At 41.8% G+C, this 20805-nt stretch overlaps 1 protein-coding gene across 6 annotated transcripts in view; it reads right to left on the reverse strand.

Annotated features, from left to right (window-relative positions):
- The window catches only part of eps15l1a (epidermal growth factor receptor pathway substrate 15-like 1a), a 487464-nt gene that overhangs the window by 338371 nt on the left and 128288 nt on the right, over positions 1 to 20805 (reverse strand). For all 6 annotated transcript variants that reach the window (XM_073068849.1, XM_073068851.1, XM_073068850.1 and 3 more), the window contains 5 exons: positions 13628 to 13753; positions 12631 to 12690; positions 11126 to 11356; positions 7244 to 7398; positions 6082 to 6238 (listed from right to left, as the gene is read on the reverse strand). In XM_073068849.1, coding sequence (XP_072924950.1) covers positions 6082 to 6238; positions 7244 to 7398; positions 11126 to 11356; positions 12631 to 12690; positions 13628 to 13753 — 729 coding nt within the window. The remainder of the gene's footprint in view (positions 1 to 6081; positions 6239 to 7243; positions 7399 to 11125; positions 11357 to 12630; positions 12691 to 13627; positions 13754 to 20805) is intronic.

The raw sequence follows: 20805 nt of genomic DNA on the forward strand, positions 1-20805 counted from the left end.
TGACACGGGCTGCTGAGGGGAGGAAATGGTGATAGAAGTTCACCATACCAACAAACTCCTGCAGGCCTTTGACCGTGTTGGGCCGAGCAAAGTGGTGGATCGCGTCTACCTTGGCGGGCAGAGCTGTTGCCCAGTCTTTGGTAATCCTGTGGCCCAGGAAGTTGATGGTATTGAGACCGAACTGGCACTTGGCCGGGTTGATCGTGAGGCCGAACTCACTCAGGCGGGAGTAGAGCTGGCGGAGGTGGGACAGATGTTCCTGACGACAACTGTTGGCTATAAGGATGTCGTCCAAATAGATGAACGCAAAGTCCAGGTCGCATCCCACCGCGTCCATTAGCCGCTGGAACGTCTGTGCGGCATTCTTCAGGCCAAACGGCATTCGGAGGAACTCGAACAGGCCGAACAGGGTGATGAGTGTTGTTTTGGGGACGTCTTCAGGGTGCACCGGGATTTGATGGTATCCCCGGATGAGGTCTACTTTGGAAAAGATTCTTGCCCCGTGCAGGTTTGCTGCAAAGTCCTGTATGTGCGGCACGGGGTAGCAGTCTGGAGTGGTAGCCTCGTTCAGTCTGCGGTAGTCGCCGCATGGTCTCCAACCCCTGGCTGCTTTGGGCACCATGTGCAGGGGGGAGGCCCATGGGCTGTCGGACCTCCGTACGATCCCCAATTCCTCCATCCTCTTGAACTCCTCCTTCGCCAGGCGGAGCATTTCCGGGGGGAGCTTTCGTGCGCGGGCGTGGAGGGGTGGTCCCTGGGTCGGAATGTGGTGCTGTACCCCGTGTCTGGGCATGGCTGCCGTGAACTGTTGTGCCAGAATCGATGGGAAGTCCGCCAGGATTCTGGTGAATTCGTTGCCCGACAGCGTGATGAAGTCCAGGTGTGGGGCCTGCAACTTGGCTTCACCCAGGGAGAATGTCTGGAAAGTCTCGGCATGTACCAGTCTTTTCCCTTGCAAGTCGACCAGCAGGCTGTGAGCTCGCAAGAAGTCTGCCCCCAGGAGTGGTTGGGCCATGGCGGCCAGTGTGAAGTCCCATGTGAACCGGCTGGCGCCGAACTGCAGCTGCACTGTGCGGGTGCCGTAGGTCCGTATCGTGCTGCCGTTTGCGGCCCTCGGTGGGTTCTGGCTTCCTGTTGTGAGTGTCGTACCCCATCGGGGGCAAGACGCTGATCTCTGCTCCGGTGTCGACCAAGAAGCGGCGTCCCGACTGTTTGTCCCAGATGTACAAGAGGCTGTCCTGGTGGCCTGCCGCCATAGTCATTAGCAGCAGCTGGCCCTGGCCCTGGCCCTTGCACAGCAGGCGACAACGGCGGGCTTTTGTGCCCCACCGCTGGTGGTAGAAACACCACTGTTCACTGGCCTCCTCATTCCTGCCTCTGTGTTGTGTGCGCCCCTCTGCCGGGCCTGGTCTGGTCTGTTGTTGGGCGCGTGGCCTGGTAATCTGACCGACGGACGCCACGCTCTCCCTCTTGGCTTTCCACAGCACGTCTGCCCGGGCCGCCACCTTCCGGGGGTTGCTGAAATCTGCGTCGGCCAGCAGCAGATGTATGTCCTCAGGCAGTTGCTCCAGGAACACTTGCTCAAACATGAGGCAGGGCTTGTGTCCGTCAGCCAGGGACAGTATCTCGTTCATCAATGCTGACGGCAGTCTGTCTCCCAAACCGTCCAGGTGAAGCAGGCGGGCACCCTGCTCACGCCGTGAGAGGCCAAAGGTCCCAATGAGCAGCGCTTTGAATGCTTCATATTTGCCTTCTTCCGGGGGCGACTGTATGAAATCCGCAACCTGGGCAGCCGTCTGCTGGTCAAGGGCACTCACCACGTGGTAGTAACGCGTGGAATCAGAGGATACCTGCCGAATCTGGAACTGGGCTTCTGCTTGGCTAAACCACACGCTTGGTCGCAGCGTCCAGAAAGTTGGCAGTTTTAGCGAAACTGCGTGAACGGATGAAGAGTCGGTCATCTTTGGTCCAAATCCCGTTTGGACCGTCGGGGTCACCAATGTAGCGATGTGCTACACACAGCGCTGAAATAACGACACGCAGTCGGTAAGTCGTTTCAAGACTAGTTTATTCAAACTTCGCGGTGCTGGCATTTAAATCCCGTCCTCTCCGGGTGGAAATAACATCGGAGGTGCATTACCAAAGTCTCCCCCCGCGCGCTGGCTATTTGTGAGCCGGTTCGCCTGCGCAGAAAGTGGGTCGCCACAATATCTCTTTCAGACCCTACCAACACAGATTAATCAAAATCAATTCAATTAATGGAACAAAATGTTTTAAGATATATTGGCAGGGTAAAAGGCCTAGAGTTCGTCTCAAAATATTGCAATTAGCCAAGGAAAAGGGAGGATGGAGCCAACCTTCCCTTAGAGATTATTATTTTGCAGCACAGTTGAGAGCTGTGATATGTTGGTGCAACCCACCATATGATGCTCAATGGAAAAACATTGAGGAGGGGGTACTTCCCATCCCCATACAGGCAATTTTGGCTGATAACAACCTACAAAGGTACATAAATATTATTGATAACCCACGGGTGAAATGGACTCTTAAAATATGGAAAACTATTATAAAAGAATATAAACTAGATGGAGATATTGCAATTCTGAAATGGTGTGCATATGACTTGGATTTTACGCCGAAGAAACTGGATGCTAGATTTAAGGACTGGACAGCTAAAGGAATAACAGTTCTTTGCAATATAATGAAAGAAGGAACACTGTTCAGTTTTGAAATGCTTAAAGAGAAACATTTATTAGAAAAACAAGGACTTTTATCAGTATTTACAGATGCGACAATATGTTAATAGGACGGTTAAAAATGTAACCAAGGCAGGAACGTGTTTGATAGAGCTATTTAAAAAAGCATGTAATTCAGAAAACAGTAGTAGAATCATTTCAAGCGTGTATAAGGGTTTGTCAAATCTTAAAACACATTCGTCTTCATACATTAAAACAAAATGGGAGAAGGATGGAGGGATAATTATATCGGCAGAAGAATGGACAACAATATGGAGGTAACAATGGAAGTGTACCAGTACACATAAGTGGAGGGAGTTCAGATGGAAAAACTTGATAAGATATTTTATTACACCCTTCAGAAATCCCATTATGATATTAACCTCCCTGTTTGCTGGAGAAATTGTGGAAATCAAAATGCAAACCATTATCATATTTTATGGGAATGCCCCATTATCAAAGACTATTGGAGTGGGATACACAATGCTCTACAAGACATCTTTAAATGTGAAATACCCTTAGAAAGTAAGACCATATATTTTGGGTATCTACCTCAAGAATGGTTGAAAAGAGATAAATATTTAATGAATATACTGCTGGTGGCTGGTAAAAAGACTCTTACTTGGAAATGGTTATCACAGGAGAGGCCAACCTTAAATGCACGGATGGAAATTACAATAGACATTTACAAAATGGAGAAGATAACAGCATCTGTTAATCGAAAGTTGGAACAATTTGATTCATACTGGGGGAAAATGGTTTAACTACATAACACCTCATTGGCCTGATTTTATCCTCAGAAATCAATGAAAGTGTTGTAAAAAAAAAAGACCACTCCCTACTTGTACACAGTTTTCTCTTTTCACTTGTCCTTTCTTTCCTCTTTTCTATAAGTGTATACCTCAGATAAATATTATGTGGAGATTTGTGGCATATATGACTATATGATATATATGTAGAATATCTGAAATACATCTTATGGAAATGTTTGTTTGATGAACTTCAATAAAAAATGACAAAAAAAAGTACAGAATGATATACAAAATAATTTTGTGCAATAATAATGTACAAAATAATAAAACAGAGACTACTGAACTATGATGTGTGTTCTCCTGTCGCACAAAGATGAACTGCTGTTTATACTTACTGCATTTGGTGGGAAAGATTTGCTGTAACAATCCTCGTGACAGCAGAGTTGAATGAGTCTGTTCAAAAGGCTGCTCCGCTACTTATTCAGTAGGTCATGGAGAGGACGTGCCAGATTGTCCATAATGGATAATAGTTTGGACATACCAAATCTCCTTAAACTCCTAATGAAATATAGTCATTGTTTTGCCTTCTTTGTAGCTGTATTGATATGTTGGGTCCAGGTTAAATTCCAAGAGATACTGACACCCAGGAACTTGAAATTGCCTTGCTTTTTCCATTTCTGATCCTCTATGAGGATTGATGTGTGTTCCCTCAACTTACCTTTTCTAAAATGGACAGTCAGTTCTTTGGTCTTACTGATATTGAGCACAAGGTTGTTGCTGCAAAACCACTCAGCTAGCTGAATATCTCACTCTGTACACTCTGTCATCACCATCTGAAATTCTGTCAGCAATAGTTGTATCATCAGCAAATTTATAGGCGGCATTCGAGAAGTTTCTAGCCACACAGTCATGTGTGTAGAGACAGTAGAGCAGTGAGCTAAGCACACGTCCCTGAGGTGCACCAACCACTGACTGTCCACCTGGGTGTCTAAGGTAGTGATAGCTTACCTTTCCGATGGTTCAAAGTACACATTATTGTTTCATGCATAAAATTATTAAAAATATTCTATAAAACTAATTTGAGGGATGTGTAATAGCTGCATATGTAATGTCAATGGACATTTATTTATTGTGTTACAGCATGGGGTAGGCCCTTCTGGCCCTTCAAGCCATGCAGCACAGCAACCCACCAATTTAACACTAGCCTAATTTGGGACAATTTATAATGACCAACTCACCTACCAACTGGTGGGTCTTTGGACCATGGGAGGAAACCAGAGCACCCCGAAGAAATTCACGCAGTCATGGGGAGAACGTTCAAACTCCTACATGCAATGTCAGGAATTGTACCTGGGTTTCCTGTACTGTGAAGCACTGTACTAACCTGTACGCCACCATGCCACCCCATGGGTTACAGATCCTATCCCCAATGGATCTCTTTATATAGATGCAAATCTTACAAAATCTGACATCCAAAACATTTCTGGGCCCAAGAATTTCAGATAAGGGGTGCTCAACTTGTACAAGAGGTTTAGCTGTGGAAGGGCTACAATGGCTGTAAATGTGTATTATTACAGTAATCAAGCTGGTACAGAATCTAAATAAAATCTCAGGATAAAAATTAAGCACTGGTTTATCTAGGGTGTGAAGGGGTGCAATCAATCTCATGCAAACAATATTTATGACTTGAATCAAAGGTAATGATACTGCTCTTCCAAGTGCTGCAAATGGGATTGAGCTATGCTGTGATGGAGATAAAGGAGGAAATAGCCATTTTGGTATCATAAATTTTCTATGATCTTATTTTATAAAGCACAGCTTCCTCAAGACTAAAAACTGTGTCATTTGTAACAAAACAGATTTAAGATTATTGAGAGAGGCAGACTTCATTTCACTTGCCTTCCAGTGCACAATAGTTAATATATTATTTGAGACACAGCTGTCAAAAGCCTTGAAACATGATTCTCACTCCCGTAATCTCTTCCAAAGAGTCTACTAAATATGAGGTTTCATTAAAAGAAATCATTGTTAAGCTATTATGCTGTTATGTCAGTGCACTCTGCAGCACACACATTCCTTTCACCATTCCAAAGTATTCCTAATGGTTCCAATAATTGTGATTCATATCAGTGCCCAAATGCGATATCATTTCAATGCAAACTTTAATTTGTCGGACAGAAATGATGCTTGAATCACTATAGGTCAATGTTCAAATAGACACTGACCAAATATTTTGCAGCTATCAATCAACTATTGAAATTTCAGTGAAATTATCTGCACTGGAATCTGAATCTTGGCTTTCAAACAAAGATTTATTAATGAAGCATTATGCTGGGTTGACATTCCAGTCCCAATCTCAACATACAAAGATGAAGTCAAAACAAACACCATCTCACTGTTGATTAGATATAAAAGTTTGTTCACCAATATTTTGCCCTTCATTGTATTTTCATGGTCTATCACTGGTATGATGTTTCAGCTTGAGCTCGCATGCAGATAAATGCCCCAAGTAATGAAATTTAAAAGTCCATCGTGATATGCTGAAAACAAAATATAACTCATCAACTCATATCAGGGTTTTGAAAAATACTTACAGATACTGGTGTAGTCCTTTCTGATGGTGGGATCATGTCTGGTGTCAGCACCTGGGGAGGATCAACCCCTTTGCTGACCTTCTGCTGGATAAGATACATTGCTAAAGCAAACTGTTCTCTGTTCAGTTTTCCCATTTGTTTTGTGTCAGCTAGGGCCCTGTTGGAAAAGAGTTTACTTAGTAAGTGCAGCCAATACAACAACAATAATGCCATCATATTTAATATCAAACTATTAAAGAAAGCTATACAATGATAAAACACAACAATGTAACAGAAAACCAGTTGTAGTCTGCACTGACGAACGGAGGAAGCAGCTAGATAAATTGTTTGCAATGGTTCCAGTTTCAGCTGCACTGCTATAGATTCCTCTCTTCAATAAGTGATAAAGAAATCAAATACAGTTACTTGCATCTCAGCTTAAATCTCTCCCAGCTTAAGCGTCATTAGACACAGCATGGGAAACTTGCTGAAAATTCAAATTCAAATTCATTGGGGATGAAATTAGCTTATATTTAAAAACCTTTATCTTCCCTAGAAAGCTCATTCTGCAAGCTAAAAATGGAATGTAAAGCAGTTCTAGCTAGTGGATTTCTTTATCCCTGCTGGATGTGCTGTATGTAGCTCTTGTACCTGACCATAGCAGAATCCAATTAGAGTGCTACATAAAAATTTGTATTCAACTGGTTGCAGATTGTTCCCTTGGCAGAGCGATGACAAATGAAATTCAATTCAAGTATGACATGATGTATTTTAAAATAACAGTAAGATAAACCCAGTAATAGAGAATATTGATGAAAAGAGGGGTCTGGGAATACGTCTTTTGATCACTGAAAGTGGGAGCACAGACAGATAGGATGGTGAACATAGCAAATGGGATGCTAGACTTCATCAGCCGTGGCACAGAAGATAAGAGTAAAGACATCACGTCAGTAAGGACATTACAAAACATAGGTTAGGGCACAAATGAAGTCCTATGTGCAGCTCTGGTCACCACACTGTCAAAAGGTTGTGTTTGTGCTGAAGAAGGTGCACAAGGATGTTGCCTCGATTACAGCATTTCAGTTTTAAGGGAAGGTAAGATGATCCAAGTTTGTTTCCTCTAGAATGCAAAATTATGAGGGGAAATGACAACATCATTTGATGTGAATTTTATGACTCTTACCATACATGAGCCAAGATATTCTGATGAAGTGCAGATTGCATGAAGATATCTTTTACTTCCAATCCACTCACATACCCATCCATATCCAAGTCTATTTTGAGGAAGATGTCATCATACCGCATCTTGTCATTAGTTGGCACAACCCAATTTATTGGCTGCAACAAACAACATTTTCCAGATTACTACAATGTAATCACAATGTAAAAGTAATCCAGCATTAGCAATCACAAATCATCAGAGACCTGAGAACAACACTGCCTTTATTCAACAACTATTCAATTGACTGCAGTACCAAGTATTTGAAAGGACTGCTCCCACATCAATACATATGTTTGCAATGGGAGTGTGGTAGCACAACAATCATGAATTAATTTAGTCAAATGTGTACCAATTGAAACTTTACTGATTTCACTAGTATTTTCCCTGTTATGCAGTAAGTATAGCTTTATTATAAATTTACAAAACATGGTTCAGTTATCCAAGGTCTTGGAAATGGCCGTAACAGAAATTAAAGGTCTGCTTCTATAGCACACTCTAGTGGAAAGTCTGAGAAGAGCTTTGACAGAGCACCAGAGGTGAAGCATCTAAACATTTCTTAGCCAAAGGAAGAAAATATTTAAAAGGAGAAATATTATGAAAATATTTCCATTATCAATGTGATAACTGAAACTCCAGAATAAATCACAGCTTTTGTGTCAGTATCAAAATGTTATACTTCTCTAAATGCTTGGTACAATCAAGTAGAATATATCATTACAAATTTCATTATAGAGGCCTAACTTTAACTCAGGTCTACAATTACAGGACTGATCAATATAACACAATAGCAAATAAACCACATAATTTATTTGGCAAATATCCACACCCTCCTTTACTTATAATGATGTGGATAGAGGCAATTCAGCCCATCAGATCAATGCCATTTCCTTCCCCACCCAAGGGAGCAATTCCATTCGCCTCATTTAATCAAAAACTATTATAAATGCTTAAAAAGCTTTTGTTCAAAGTCCTGATGAAAGTCGTCAACCTGAATTATTAACTCTGTTCTTCTATTCACAGATAATGCCTACTTGGGGTGCACATCAAGCATTTTCTGTTTTCATTATATTGATTATGCACCCAATTCTCTTCAGGTTAGGATAGGGATTGTCTATAGGTGGGTCTTCAGGTGGCTGTAGAAACTGATCTGGGATCCACATATTCTGCTGCAGTATGGGCAAGAGTAAGCAGGGATGTGGTTAGTAGTGGGTCTTTTGGTTGTTCAGTCTCTCCTTTTGCAGCTACTACTTGTTCTCTGCAGCACAACAGATTTACTCAAGATGTATCAATTGTGCAATGACTTCCCAGTTTTTAGGTGTGACATTGAATTTCTTCAGGCCAATTTTGATGTTATCTTTGAAGTGTTTCCTTTGCCCACCAGGGGCTTGCTGATCTTCCTCAGTGATTTCAGCTGCCTTTTGTAGATGGTCCATGATTCAGCACCACACAGTAATGTAGTTAAGACAACTGTTCCATAAACCAAGTTTTGTTTGGACCTTCAGGTCAAGGTCTTCAAAAACTCTTTTCCTTAATCTTTCATGGGCTCCACTAACACTATTCAGATTGTGGTTGATTTCTGAGTCAATGTCTGCTTTTGAGGAGAGAACACTGACAAGGTAAGGAAAGTGGTCAACATTTTCAAGGGCAAAAACTTTTATGGAGGACTGGACGAATGGCTGGTTGGGAAGTGGCTAATATATGACCTATGTCTTTTTTATATTCAAGTCAGGACGCAGGCACCCAGGCCCCACATGCCTTGCAAAGACATTCAAGATGCACTGGAGATCTTCTCAGAGCATGCTGAGTCATCCTGATACTGATGTTCCATGATAGTGGTGGTGTCATCACCGATAGTCAGAATGAATAGCAATCTGGTCTAATTAGCCATGGGTGTTCTGTACTCTACAGCCCCAAAGTGAATTATAGCATAAACAGTGAAGAAGCAAAAACTAAATGATTATCCGAACATTTCTCACAACTTCTGCAGCCTTTTTAAAGACAAACGTCTGGAAATTTTTCAGCTGATTAGACAGCCTATAATAGGCAAGTCATGCCTGGTGAATCAGATTTACTAAGGCCATGCATCAGGAACTCACAAGAAAACCCTGCTTAAGTGACTGAAGGAAGGAACCACCTGACAAACTACCTCAACTGCACATCGTTAGCCATCACCTGCCATATATGCAGTTTTCAAATTGGTCTCATTAGCCGTTAAAATTTGACAAACCAGGAGTGGACTAAAGTCACCCTCAATCCTGGGGGTCGGTTTAAGGAGGCCAATATTTACTTATAAACATTTTTAAAAAGCATTTGACGTCCCTCACAAGATACTGCTACCTTACGTTGAAACTCATTGAATTGATGGCTAACTAATAATCTGGTTATGCATTTGGCTGAGGCACACCTTTGCTCCAGCTGCAACAGGCGGGATTTCCTGGTAGCCAACTATTTTAATTCCACTCCCTATTCCTATTCCATGAGCAACACTTCATATTCTATCTGTGGAACCTCCAACCTAACAGTATGAACATAGATTTCTTTAACTTTCGGTAATTGCTCCCCCTTCTCTCTTTCTCCATTCTTCATTTTGGCTCCCCTCTTACCCCTCCTCTTCTCCCCTGCCTTATCATCTCATTCTGGTGCCCCTCTTCCTTTCCTTTCCCAGATGATCCATTCTATCCTCCTGTCAAAGAGTTGTCCTTCTTCAGCTCTTTACCTTTTCCTCCTAGCTTTTCACTTCATTTTCCACTCTCCCACCTAAACTTCTTCCCCCTCACTTGGTTTCACTTATCACCTGTCAGCATGTACTCCTTCTACTCCACCTGTCTTCTTATTCTGGCTTCTTCCCTCTACATATCCAGTCCCTATGTGGCGTGTCAACCAGAAACATCGTCTGTTTATTCTGCTTTATAAATGCTGCCTGACGTGATGAATGTGTTCCTCTGAATTTACAGAATCTGCAGAATCTGTTGTGCTTATGACTTGGTGGAACAAAGGTGCCCAAAAAGTTATATGTACATTCATCATTCAAGGACAGTACTGAAAATATTAACCATAGCTGACCTTTAAATCTACAAAATTGGAATTTGTGAGAAGGCGGCGATGTTACAGAGATACATAGCCTTAGTTAGACACACTTACCTTAAGGTCTGAGTAACACATCTTTGTGTAGGCAAATTAGCCTTGGGAGATGTGCCAGAAGAATACTTGGACTTGTAAGAGTTTAAATGATGAGAAGAGGTTACAGCAACCAGGGCAATGTCATGGTATCAGATGACAGGCTTAATTTCAGTTATCAAGGTATTAAGGGAAACAAAATAGAAATCTAGAGAAAGCTATGTACACTAACTCACATGTCTACTACTAGGGACAAAGGATAGCAGTTAAAGCAAGGTCTAAATTTAGGATGAAATTATGAAATAATATGTGGAAACTTGAAGTATCTTCTATTAATGGGTTGGAGCTAAGTTGATAACATAAAATCTAATGTTGAAAAGATCTTTGATAACCAAAGATACTAGAGATACAAGGACATATTAAGATGGGCTTTAAAATAGCTAAGGTTTCAATGAAGGGTAGGGCAGATTCAAGGAATTAAAACAGCTTAGTCTTTTTTCTACTTCATAAGACTAGCAACTTCCAAAGAAAAACTTTCAGATTCTAATCATACTACTGGGGTGAGAAAGTGTACTGAACAGAGTGGAATAAAAGACAGACAAACCACTGAGCTGCTTGCGTGAGATGCTGTAGAAACCTGAGTTTGTATACATCTTATCACCAGTTAATAAGCTGTGACAATACAGATTACCTCATCAAGATGCAAGAATGATTCCTGTCAGTCACCTGTTTGATGTGTTTTGGAGAAATGCTCCCCGCGCTGTTTAAGCTATTAATACTGCCATGTGAGGGAGTGGATCTCAGGCTATCTTTAGGGGGAGGACTGGCAGGTAAAACTGGCACAGAACCAGCAAGTGATGGCCCTTGCTTTTTCCTCTTAGATGGCGGTAGAAGTGCAGACGGCAGTGTAGGGGGAACTGGCTCCTTCTCCAAAGCTCTGTAAACAAGATGCATCGCCTGCAAATATAATAAAAGGACAGATAATCTATCTACAGTTCAGCAAAAACAACAGTTCTATATTTGCAATCTGAACTTTGGTAAAAAAATAACAGAAGCTTAAAAGGCATTGAATGTTAATTAAACAAATTTCAGGTGGTAACTTCTTGGACTGCATATCCACTGTAAACATAAGAATGACGAAGTCTGTGAGGTTCTCCCTCATTCTTATCCAAAAGATTTTGTGGGGGGAAAACAGTATAATCAGAGTTATGATTCAATTTCAGTAAAACTCAGATACTGCACTATCTGACTATTCAGAAATCTGGATGTAATTGGCTCAGTGGGTGCCAGTTCCCTCCCTCCCTTACTGGGTTTACTGAAAAATTCATTCCGGTGCATAACGTCTTTTTAAAAAGTAAATAAAGGATGCAAAGTATGTTATCCAATAGTCCAGAACCATCAAAGTCCAATATATTAAACAGCACCTCAGAAAAACATTCAACAGAAAAACTCAGAGGCCTGCCAGTTCATATCTAAGCACCTCAACAGATAAACAAGTCTTAATTACTAAAAAAAAAAGACCCTCTGTCACTCTAAATTAGTAAGCATGAAACTCCCTCTTTCAGCTTTCAATTACTGGAGATTTATATAATTTAAATCTATTTCAATTTGTTCCTTTTCCCATTATTAATTTGCTTCATTAACTTCAATTAACTAGAAGGGCCGAGATGGCCTGTTTCTATGCTGTAATTGTTATATGGTTAACAAAGAATTCAATATTCTACTAGTCTCCTCATGCAACTTTCAAGGAAGGAGGAACATGCCAAAAGATTCCTTGATCCTGCTCTGCTGTTTACTGTCTGTTCCCTATTATCCACACAGACCAATCATATCAGTAGTGTATGTACTCAGCATCTGCAGCTTTTTGGGTTGCAGGCTTTGAAAGGTTCAATTATGGTCAAAGAATATAATTCATTTTCAACCCTGTCTTCAAAAAGTAACCCCTTATGAGAGGAATCACACAATTGCTTTCTTTACAATTTCCAACTTTCAGTAAAGACATTGTGTCTTTTGGGATGCACACATATATAGGAACTTTCAGTCCAAAAACCCTTAACAATCTATAGACAACAAAAACAAGTTTAAAAGTAAAAAGATTGAAATGAGTTCCGTAAGTGAATACATTTTTGTTCAGGTTATTTTCTTTATAGTGCTTTCAGATTAATATTTTAAAGACCCTATTTGAAATCAGCCAGCAAAATGGCCGACATCACAAACATTAAAGTACTTACCACAGCAAACTCATCTTTGTCCAGGTGGCCATCCTTATCAACATCGCTAAGGTCCCAAACCTAATTCAGATTAAAATAAGAAAGAAAATTCATGGCAAGGAGTTCAACCAAGTTTTACAACAGCCATAATACAGCAAAAGGATAGGGAGAAATAAATCCTAAAAATTTAACAAAACCGAAAGCTGCTCAAATCCAAATAGAAAGTGCTGGAAACACTCAGTAGGTCAAACAGTAACTATGGAAAGAAACAATTTACATTTTAAGTCTGAGACCATTTGCTATTTTGCAAAAGGCTCAGTGGGATTAATCAAATGAATAAGATAAAGCTGGAGCAGAAATTATGGCCACTGATCTTATACCTCACTTCCTTGGCATAGGAAAGAGAAGGAAAGTGCATCCAAACTCCCTCTTCAGGAAGTCACTGCTTTGCTACTGGACTCAACAGTGAATGCAATGGTGAAACAGACAGCCAACTGCATCAGAGGCAAAATTTTATGAATACAGGCAACTGATAACCTGTAATTTCCTTCAAATGCTCGCTATTATCCAGCAAAATCTGACCCTACAGCCTCAAGAATTTGTAAGGGTAAGATTGATTATAGCAATGTAAAAAAGATAGATTGTAAGATTAGATTATTCCCAAATGACATCATTGGAGATCTATGTATGGATATCTATCACCTATGGAGAGTTGAACACCAAACATGAAGGTGGCTTTTCACCAGAGGTCGTTATCTAAGACACTATCTTTGGTTTTCTCTTCACAGATGCTGCATCATATGCTATTTCCCACATTTTTCATATAAATTAAACATCAAAGGTCTGTTTTGGGTCCTCTTCTCAAAAAGCAAGCAGCCCAGCTGCTGTGCACTTCACAAGATGTTCTGGTTTTAAAAATCAGTCCTTGCACAATGTATTCAGAAGTATATATTTTAACAACATCAAAACTACAGTCACAGTGAAAAAGTTGGTTAGAAATATACAGTATCATGCTCACCCTTCCCAAGACATCAAGAGGTAAGTTTGAGTTTATCAACACAGGTTTGACCTTGTCACCCGATAGGAGGCCATTGATTGGGGACAAGCTTTCAAAAATTCCATCAAATTTGGCTTTTTCTTCAGGCTATTGAAGAGGAGATAAAGATAGTTAGCACTTCATATTAAGGTAATATTTAAAATATTCATTCCAATACTAGTCTTGAAAGTTAATTCCATAATTAATATCCACCATGGATATTTTGTCTCTTGCTCTATGATACTGAAGTCAACCTTCCCCCAATGCAGGAATTAAATTTCTGCTCCATTTTTATTTTATCTCTCACACTTCAATAAAAGGGATGAGACATTAATCTACCATGGCTATGCTAGAGTTAATATGTTTTGTTAGGCACTTTCTAAACTCTTAAACATTTTGATGTTACAACTGCACCCTGGACAATTCAGTTAGTTTTCAACTATGACATTTCATTGACATTCAATGTTATATAGCTTCCTCTCAAATTTCCACATTGTTGACAGCTTGTCTTCACCTTTTTCTAAAGCCAATTTTATTCTCCATAATTGATCACCAAATCTCTTTATTTTTTTCTCTTGGTGTGGTTTCATTTTAACTTCATCAACTTCTACAACTTACAGAGCTCCCTTATGGCCATTCACTCAAAAATAAGTATACCATTTTGGATACTGTTGTGGGGGATGACCTCCCAGGGGAATGCCATGGAGATCAGATTATTGGCACTGAGCATTGGTCCATGGTGCAGAAAGGAGAGAGGGAGAAGGGAGCGGTAGTAATAGGGAACAGTAAACACAAAGTATACTGCCGATGCTGTGGTCAAATCAACACATACAAACAAGCTGGATGAACTCAGCAGGTTGGGCAGCATCTGTTGCAATGAGCAGTCAACGTTTCAGGCCGAGACCCTTTGTCCTGACGAAGGGTCTCGGCCCAAAACATTCACTGCTCATTTCAACGGATGCTGCCCAACCTGCTGAGTTCATCCAGCTTGTTTGTATGTATTGGTAGTGATAGGGGACTCAACAGTAAGAGTTACAGACAGGAGATTCTGTGGGCATGAGTGAGACACCTGGATGGTATGTTGTCTCACAGGTGCCAGGGTCAGGGACACCTCGGATCGTGTCCACAGCATTTGGGGGGGGGGGGGGGGCCGCAGTCAGATATCTTAGTACATATTGGTACCAATGACATAGGAAGGAAAAGCAAAGAAGTCCTGAAGAGAGAATTTTGAGAGCTAGGCAGAAAGCTGAGAAATGGGGCTTCCGGGGTAATATTTTCTGGATTGCTACCTGTACCATATGCCAGTGAGGGTAGAAACAGGATAATTTGGCAGATAAATGTGTGGCCAAGAGCTGATGCAGGGAGCAGGGCTTCAGGCTCTTGGATCATTGGGATCTCTTCTAGGGGAGGTATGATCAGTACAAAGGGGGTGGGTTGCACCTGAACGTGAGGGGCACCAATAATGTCACAGGAAGTATTTATTAGAACTGTTGGGGAAGGCTTAAACTAATTTGGCAGGAGGATGGGAAGCAGAGTGAAGGGATTCAGGATAGGACGGATGGTTAAAAAAAAGCAAAGATAGAGTGCAGTCAGACTATCAGGAAGGGCAGGCAGATGTTAGGATAAAGTTGCTGCCAGCAGTGAGTATCAGTGCATTAGGGATGCAGAATCAAAAAGGGTAGCAAATACAGTATTCAAGTTCTTACACCTCAATGCACAGACTTTAAAAGTAAGGTGGATGATCTTGTTGTACTTTTACAGATTGTCAGGTTTGATGTTGTGGCTATCACTGAACCGTGGCTGAAGGATGGTTGTAGTTGGGAGCTGAATATCCAACGCTATATATTGTATCAGAGGGATAGGAAGGTAGGCAGAGGGAATTACGTGGCTCTGCTGGTAAAGAATGGCATCAAAACTGTAGAAAGATGCGACATATGACTGGAAGATGTTGAATCCTTGTGGGTTGAGTTAAGAAACTGCAAGAGTAAAAGGACCCTGGTGGCAGTTTAGCTAGGACATGGACTGCAGATTACAATGGGAAATGGAAAGGGTGCATCAAAAGGGCAATGTTATGATAGTCATGGGAGACTAACATACAAGTAGATTGGAAAAATCATGTTGGTAATGGATCTTAAGAGAGTGAATTTGTTAAATGCCTATGACATGACTTTTTAGAGCAGTCTGTCATTAAACTCACTGGGGGATTGGCTATACTGGATTGACTGTTATGTAATAAACTGGAAGTGATTAGGGAGCTTAAAGTAAAAAAAAATCCTTAGCAGGCAGTGATCACAATATGATTGAGTTCAACTTGAAATTTGATAGAGAGAAAGTAAAGTCTGACATAACAGTATTTCATGGAGTAAAGGAAATTATAGTGGTATGAGAAAGGAGCTGGCCAAAGTAAATTGGACGGAGATTCTGGCAGGGTTGACAGCAGACAGCAATGTCTCGCATTTCTGGGAAAAATGAGGAAGGTGCAGGATAGATGTATTCCAAAAACAAAGCAATACTCAAATAGCAAAATAGTACAACTGTGGCTGACAAGGGAAGTCAAAGCTAATGTAAAAGCAGAAGAGGGCATTATATACAAAAGAAGGTACATAACAAAACGTTAGCAGGAAGATAGAGGATTGGGAAGCTTTTAAAAACCTACAGAAAGCAGCTGAAACAATCATTAGGAGAGAAAAGATGAAGTATCAAAGCAAACTAGCAAACAATATCAAGGAGGACAAAAGGCTTTTTCATGTACTTACATACTTATAAAAAAAATAAGAGATGTGAGTTGATATACAACTGCTAGAAAATGAGGATGGAGAAATCATATTGGCGGACAAGGAGATGGCAAATGAACTAAATGAGTATTTTTGCATTCATCTTCACCATGGAAGACACTAGCAGTGTATCAGGTGTTGAAGGGTGTGAGGGAAGAGAAGTGAGTACAGTTACTATTACAACAGAAAAGGTGCTCAAAAAGCTGAAAAACCTAAAGGTATATATGTCACCCAGACCAGATGAACTGCACCTTAGGGTTCTGAAAGAGATAGCGGTAAAGATTGAGGAGGCATTGGTAATGATCTTTCAGGAATCATTGGACTCTGGCATGGTTCTGCAGGACTGGAAATATGCGATTGTCACTCCACTCTTTAAGAAAGGAGAAAGGCAGCAGAAAGAAAATTATAGACCAGTTAGCCTGACCTCAGTGGTTGGGAAGATGTTGGGAGTCAATTGTTAAGGATGAGGTTATGGAATACTTAGTGACACAGGACAAGATAGGACAAAGTCATCACGATTTCCTTAAGGGAAAATCTTGCCTAACAAACCTGTTGGAATTCTTTAAGGAGACTCAAGTAGGATCAATAAAGGAAATGCAGTGGATGTTGTATATTTGGATTTTCACAAGGCCTTTGATAAGGTGCCACACATGAGGCTGCCTACCAAGTTAAGAGCCCATGGTATTACAGGAAGGTTTCCAGCATGTTTAGAGTATTGGCTGATCATAGGAGGCAGCGAGTGGAAATAAAAGGATTCTTTTCCGCTTGGCTGCCAGTGACTAGTAGTGTTGGAACCACTTCCTTTTGTGCTGTATATCAATGATTTAGATGATGGAATAGATGGCTTTGTTGCCAAGGTTGCAGATGATACAAAGATTGGCAGACGGGCAAGTAGTGTTGAGGAAACAAGAATACCACAGAAGGACTTAGACAGATTAGGAGAATGAACAAAAAAGTGGAAAATGAAATACAATGTTGGAAAATGCACAATCATGTACTTTGGTAGAGGAGATAAATGTGCAAACTATTTTCTAAATGGGGCGAAAATTGCAAAAATCTGAGATGCAAAGGTTAATTTACAGGTTGAGTCAGTGGTGAAGAAGGCAAATGCAATGTTAACATTCATTTCAAGTCACTTTTTATTGTTACTTTGACCATAACTGCTGGTACAGTACACAGTAAAAACGAGATGACCTTTTTCAGGACCATGGTGCTACATGAAACAATACAAAAACTACACTGACAACACACACAAAATGCTGGTGGAACACAGCAGGCAAGGCAGCATCTATAAGGAGAAGCACTGTCGACGTTTCGGGCCGAGACCCTTCGTCAGGACTAACTGAAAGGAAAGATAGTTAGAGATTTGAAAGCAGTGGGGGGAGGGGGAAATGAGAAATGATAGGAGAAGACCAGAGGGGGTGGGATGAAGCTAAGAGCTGGAAAGGTGATTGGCGAAAGTGATACAGAGCTGGAGAAGGGAAAGGATCATGGGACGGGAAGCCTCGGGAGAAAGAAAGGGGGAGGGGAGAAGCACCAGAGGGAGATGGAGAACAGGCAAACAACTAAATATGTCAGGGATTGGGTAAGAAGGGGAGAAGGGGCATTAACAGAAGTTAGAGAAGTCAATGTTCATGCCATCAGGTTGGAGGCTACCCAGCCGGTATATAAGGTGTTGTTCCTCCAACCTGAGTTTGGATTCATTTTGACAGTAGAGGAGGCACTGGATAGACATATCAGAATGGGAATGGGATGTGGAATTAAAATGTGTGGCCACTGGGACATCCTGCTTTCTCTGGCCTCCCCTACTGTCAAAATGCTCGGTCCACCAGAGAAAGCAGGATCTCCCAGTGGCCACACATTTTAATTCCACATCCCATTTCCATTCTGATATGTCTATCCATGGTTTCCGTGCAGAGCATGGAACTGTCGACATGATATTTGCTGCACGCCAACTCCAGGAAAAATGTCAAGAGCAGCACAGCGACCTCATTATGACCTTCGTCGATCTGACCAAGGCATTTGACACGGTCAGCAGAGATGGCTTATGGAAGATAATGGAGAAGTTTGGCTGCCCTAACAGGTTCATCACAATTGTTCGGCAGTTCCACGATGGCAAGATAGTGAAAGTTTTGGATGATGGTGACAAGTCAGAAGCCTTCCCAGTGACGAACGGTGTGAAGCAAGGATGCGTTCTCGCCCCTACACTCTTTAGCATGGTCTTCTCTGCTATGCTGACTGATGCCTTCTGTGATTGTCAGGATGGTATACACGTCAGATACAGGACTGGCGGTGGGCTATTCAACCTCCAGCGTCTACAGGCTGTTACAAAGGTAAAGGAGACCGTCGTCAGAGACCTCTTATTCACTGATGATTGTGCCCTCAACGCCAGCACAGAGCAGAAGATGCAGAGAGAAATGGCCTGCCTCTCACGAGCCTGTGACAACTTCGGACTTACAATCAGCACCAAAAAGACCGAAGTTATGTACCAGCCCGCACCCGGAAAGCCCTACCAGGAACCACACATCACAGTAAAGGGGCAGAAGCTACTGGCAGTCGACAGCTTTACTTATCTGGGCAGTACTCTATCACGAGCGGTGAACATTGATGCAGAGATCAGCAACAGAATTGCCAAAGCCAGTGCCGCCTTTGGGAGACTCCGTGAGAATGTATGGGAGCAGAGAGGACTCAGCCTTACCACCAAGCTGAAGGTCTACCGAGCAGTGGTTCTCACCACCCTCCTCTATGCCAGTGAGACCTGGACTGTCTACAGCAGACACGCTAAACAGCTCAACCACTTCCACTTGAGCTGCCTCCGCAGACTTCTCCATGTACGATAGCAAGACAAAGTCCCAGACACGAAGGTCCTGGAGCGGGCTAGCACCCACAGCGTCTACACCCTCCTACAGAAAGCCCAAGCCAGATGGGCTGGCCATGTCGTCAGGATGTCTGACAGTCGATTACCAAAACAGCTGCTGTATGGAGAGCTGAGCCAGGGCAAGCACTCAGTTGGAGGGCAGAAGAAACGTTTCAAAGACTGCCTCAAAGTATCCCTCAAAGACCTCAACATCAATCCCAGTAGCTGGGAATCGCTTGCTCTGGACTGCCCAACCTGGTGGAGCAGGACCACTAAAGGAGCGTATGCAGCAGAAATCAGATGCACTGCAGAGGCTCAGAGGAAACGCGCCACACACAAGGCTCAAACTACCTCCACTTCCACTGCAGCACCTACCCTCATGTGTCCCACACGTGGGCGAGCTTTCAGGGCCCAGATTGGCCTCACCAGTCACCTCCAGACCCACAGTCACAAACCCTCCACCTGACAGAAGTCGTGGTCGTCTTCGACTCCGAAGGACAAATAACAAGTAATGTTACCTCTTCTTAGTGCAGTGGTTAAAACAAATTAATATCCCTATATTCTTTAGAGGCAATGCAAAACTTGGCTTCTTTCAATGCTTCACTTACTCATTAGTGTGCTCAGAGTATTTTCAAAAAGATGGTCAAATGTCAAGTAGAACTTCAAAAATCTCCTCTAGTGTTTAATTCCTCATTCCATATCAATAGCTGCTCCCAGTCTACTTTTGCCACGTGTTCTATGATATTGAAGCCAACCTTCCCTCAAAGCAGGACTTCAGCATCTGCTCCATCTGTATTTTACTTCATATCATCTCTCATATTTCAATAAAAGGAATGAGACATTTCTTAGCTGATCATATTCTTCAGTAATCAAACTTTTCTTCTTTTCTGTCCTGTTCTCACCAATAATCATCTCTCATTTATGTAACTATAATAATTAGGTGTTTACCCATTTTCCTCAAAGATAGGACAATAAAAAGAGCTCTACCCACAATCGTCAGTACTGTTCCAGGGTTGAGCAAAGAGCCAATGAAATAGTATCTGCTGTTGACCTGTTGTTATGGTCGGCAAAATGAAGCAGATCCACATCACTTCTCAAGCAGAAGTTAATAGGTTTTACCACCAAGCTCTCAAAGCACTACATCACATAGGATGTATATAAGTCAAGGGTTCCCAACCTTTTTTTATGCCATGGAGCCCAACCATTAACTGAGGTGCCCTAGGACCCCAGGTTGGGAAACCTTGAGTAAGTGATACTAAGTGATAAGTCTTTGAGGCAGGTTACCACATTCTTCTTAGGTACCAGTATAATCGAATCCTGCCCGAAAAAGGTAGGTACCTCAGACTGCCTACACAAGAGATTAAAGATATCAGCAAATACCCCAGACGGTTGATCAGCACAGGACTTTAGCATTTGGCCAGATACTTCATCTGAGCCAGCAGCTTTCCAGGGGTTCATCCTCCTGAAGGATGCTTTCATGTCAGCCTCAGAGTTTGTGATTTTATAAATTTTTAAATTTACTCTATATA

This window comes from Hemitrygon akajei, chromosome 16, assembly GCF_048418815.1.
Source record: "Hemitrygon akajei chromosome 16, sHemAka1.3, whole genome shotgun sequence".
Lineage (NCBI taxonomy): Eukaryota > Metazoa > Chordata > Chondrichthyes > Myliobatiformes > Dasyatidae > Hemitrygon > Hemitrygon akajei.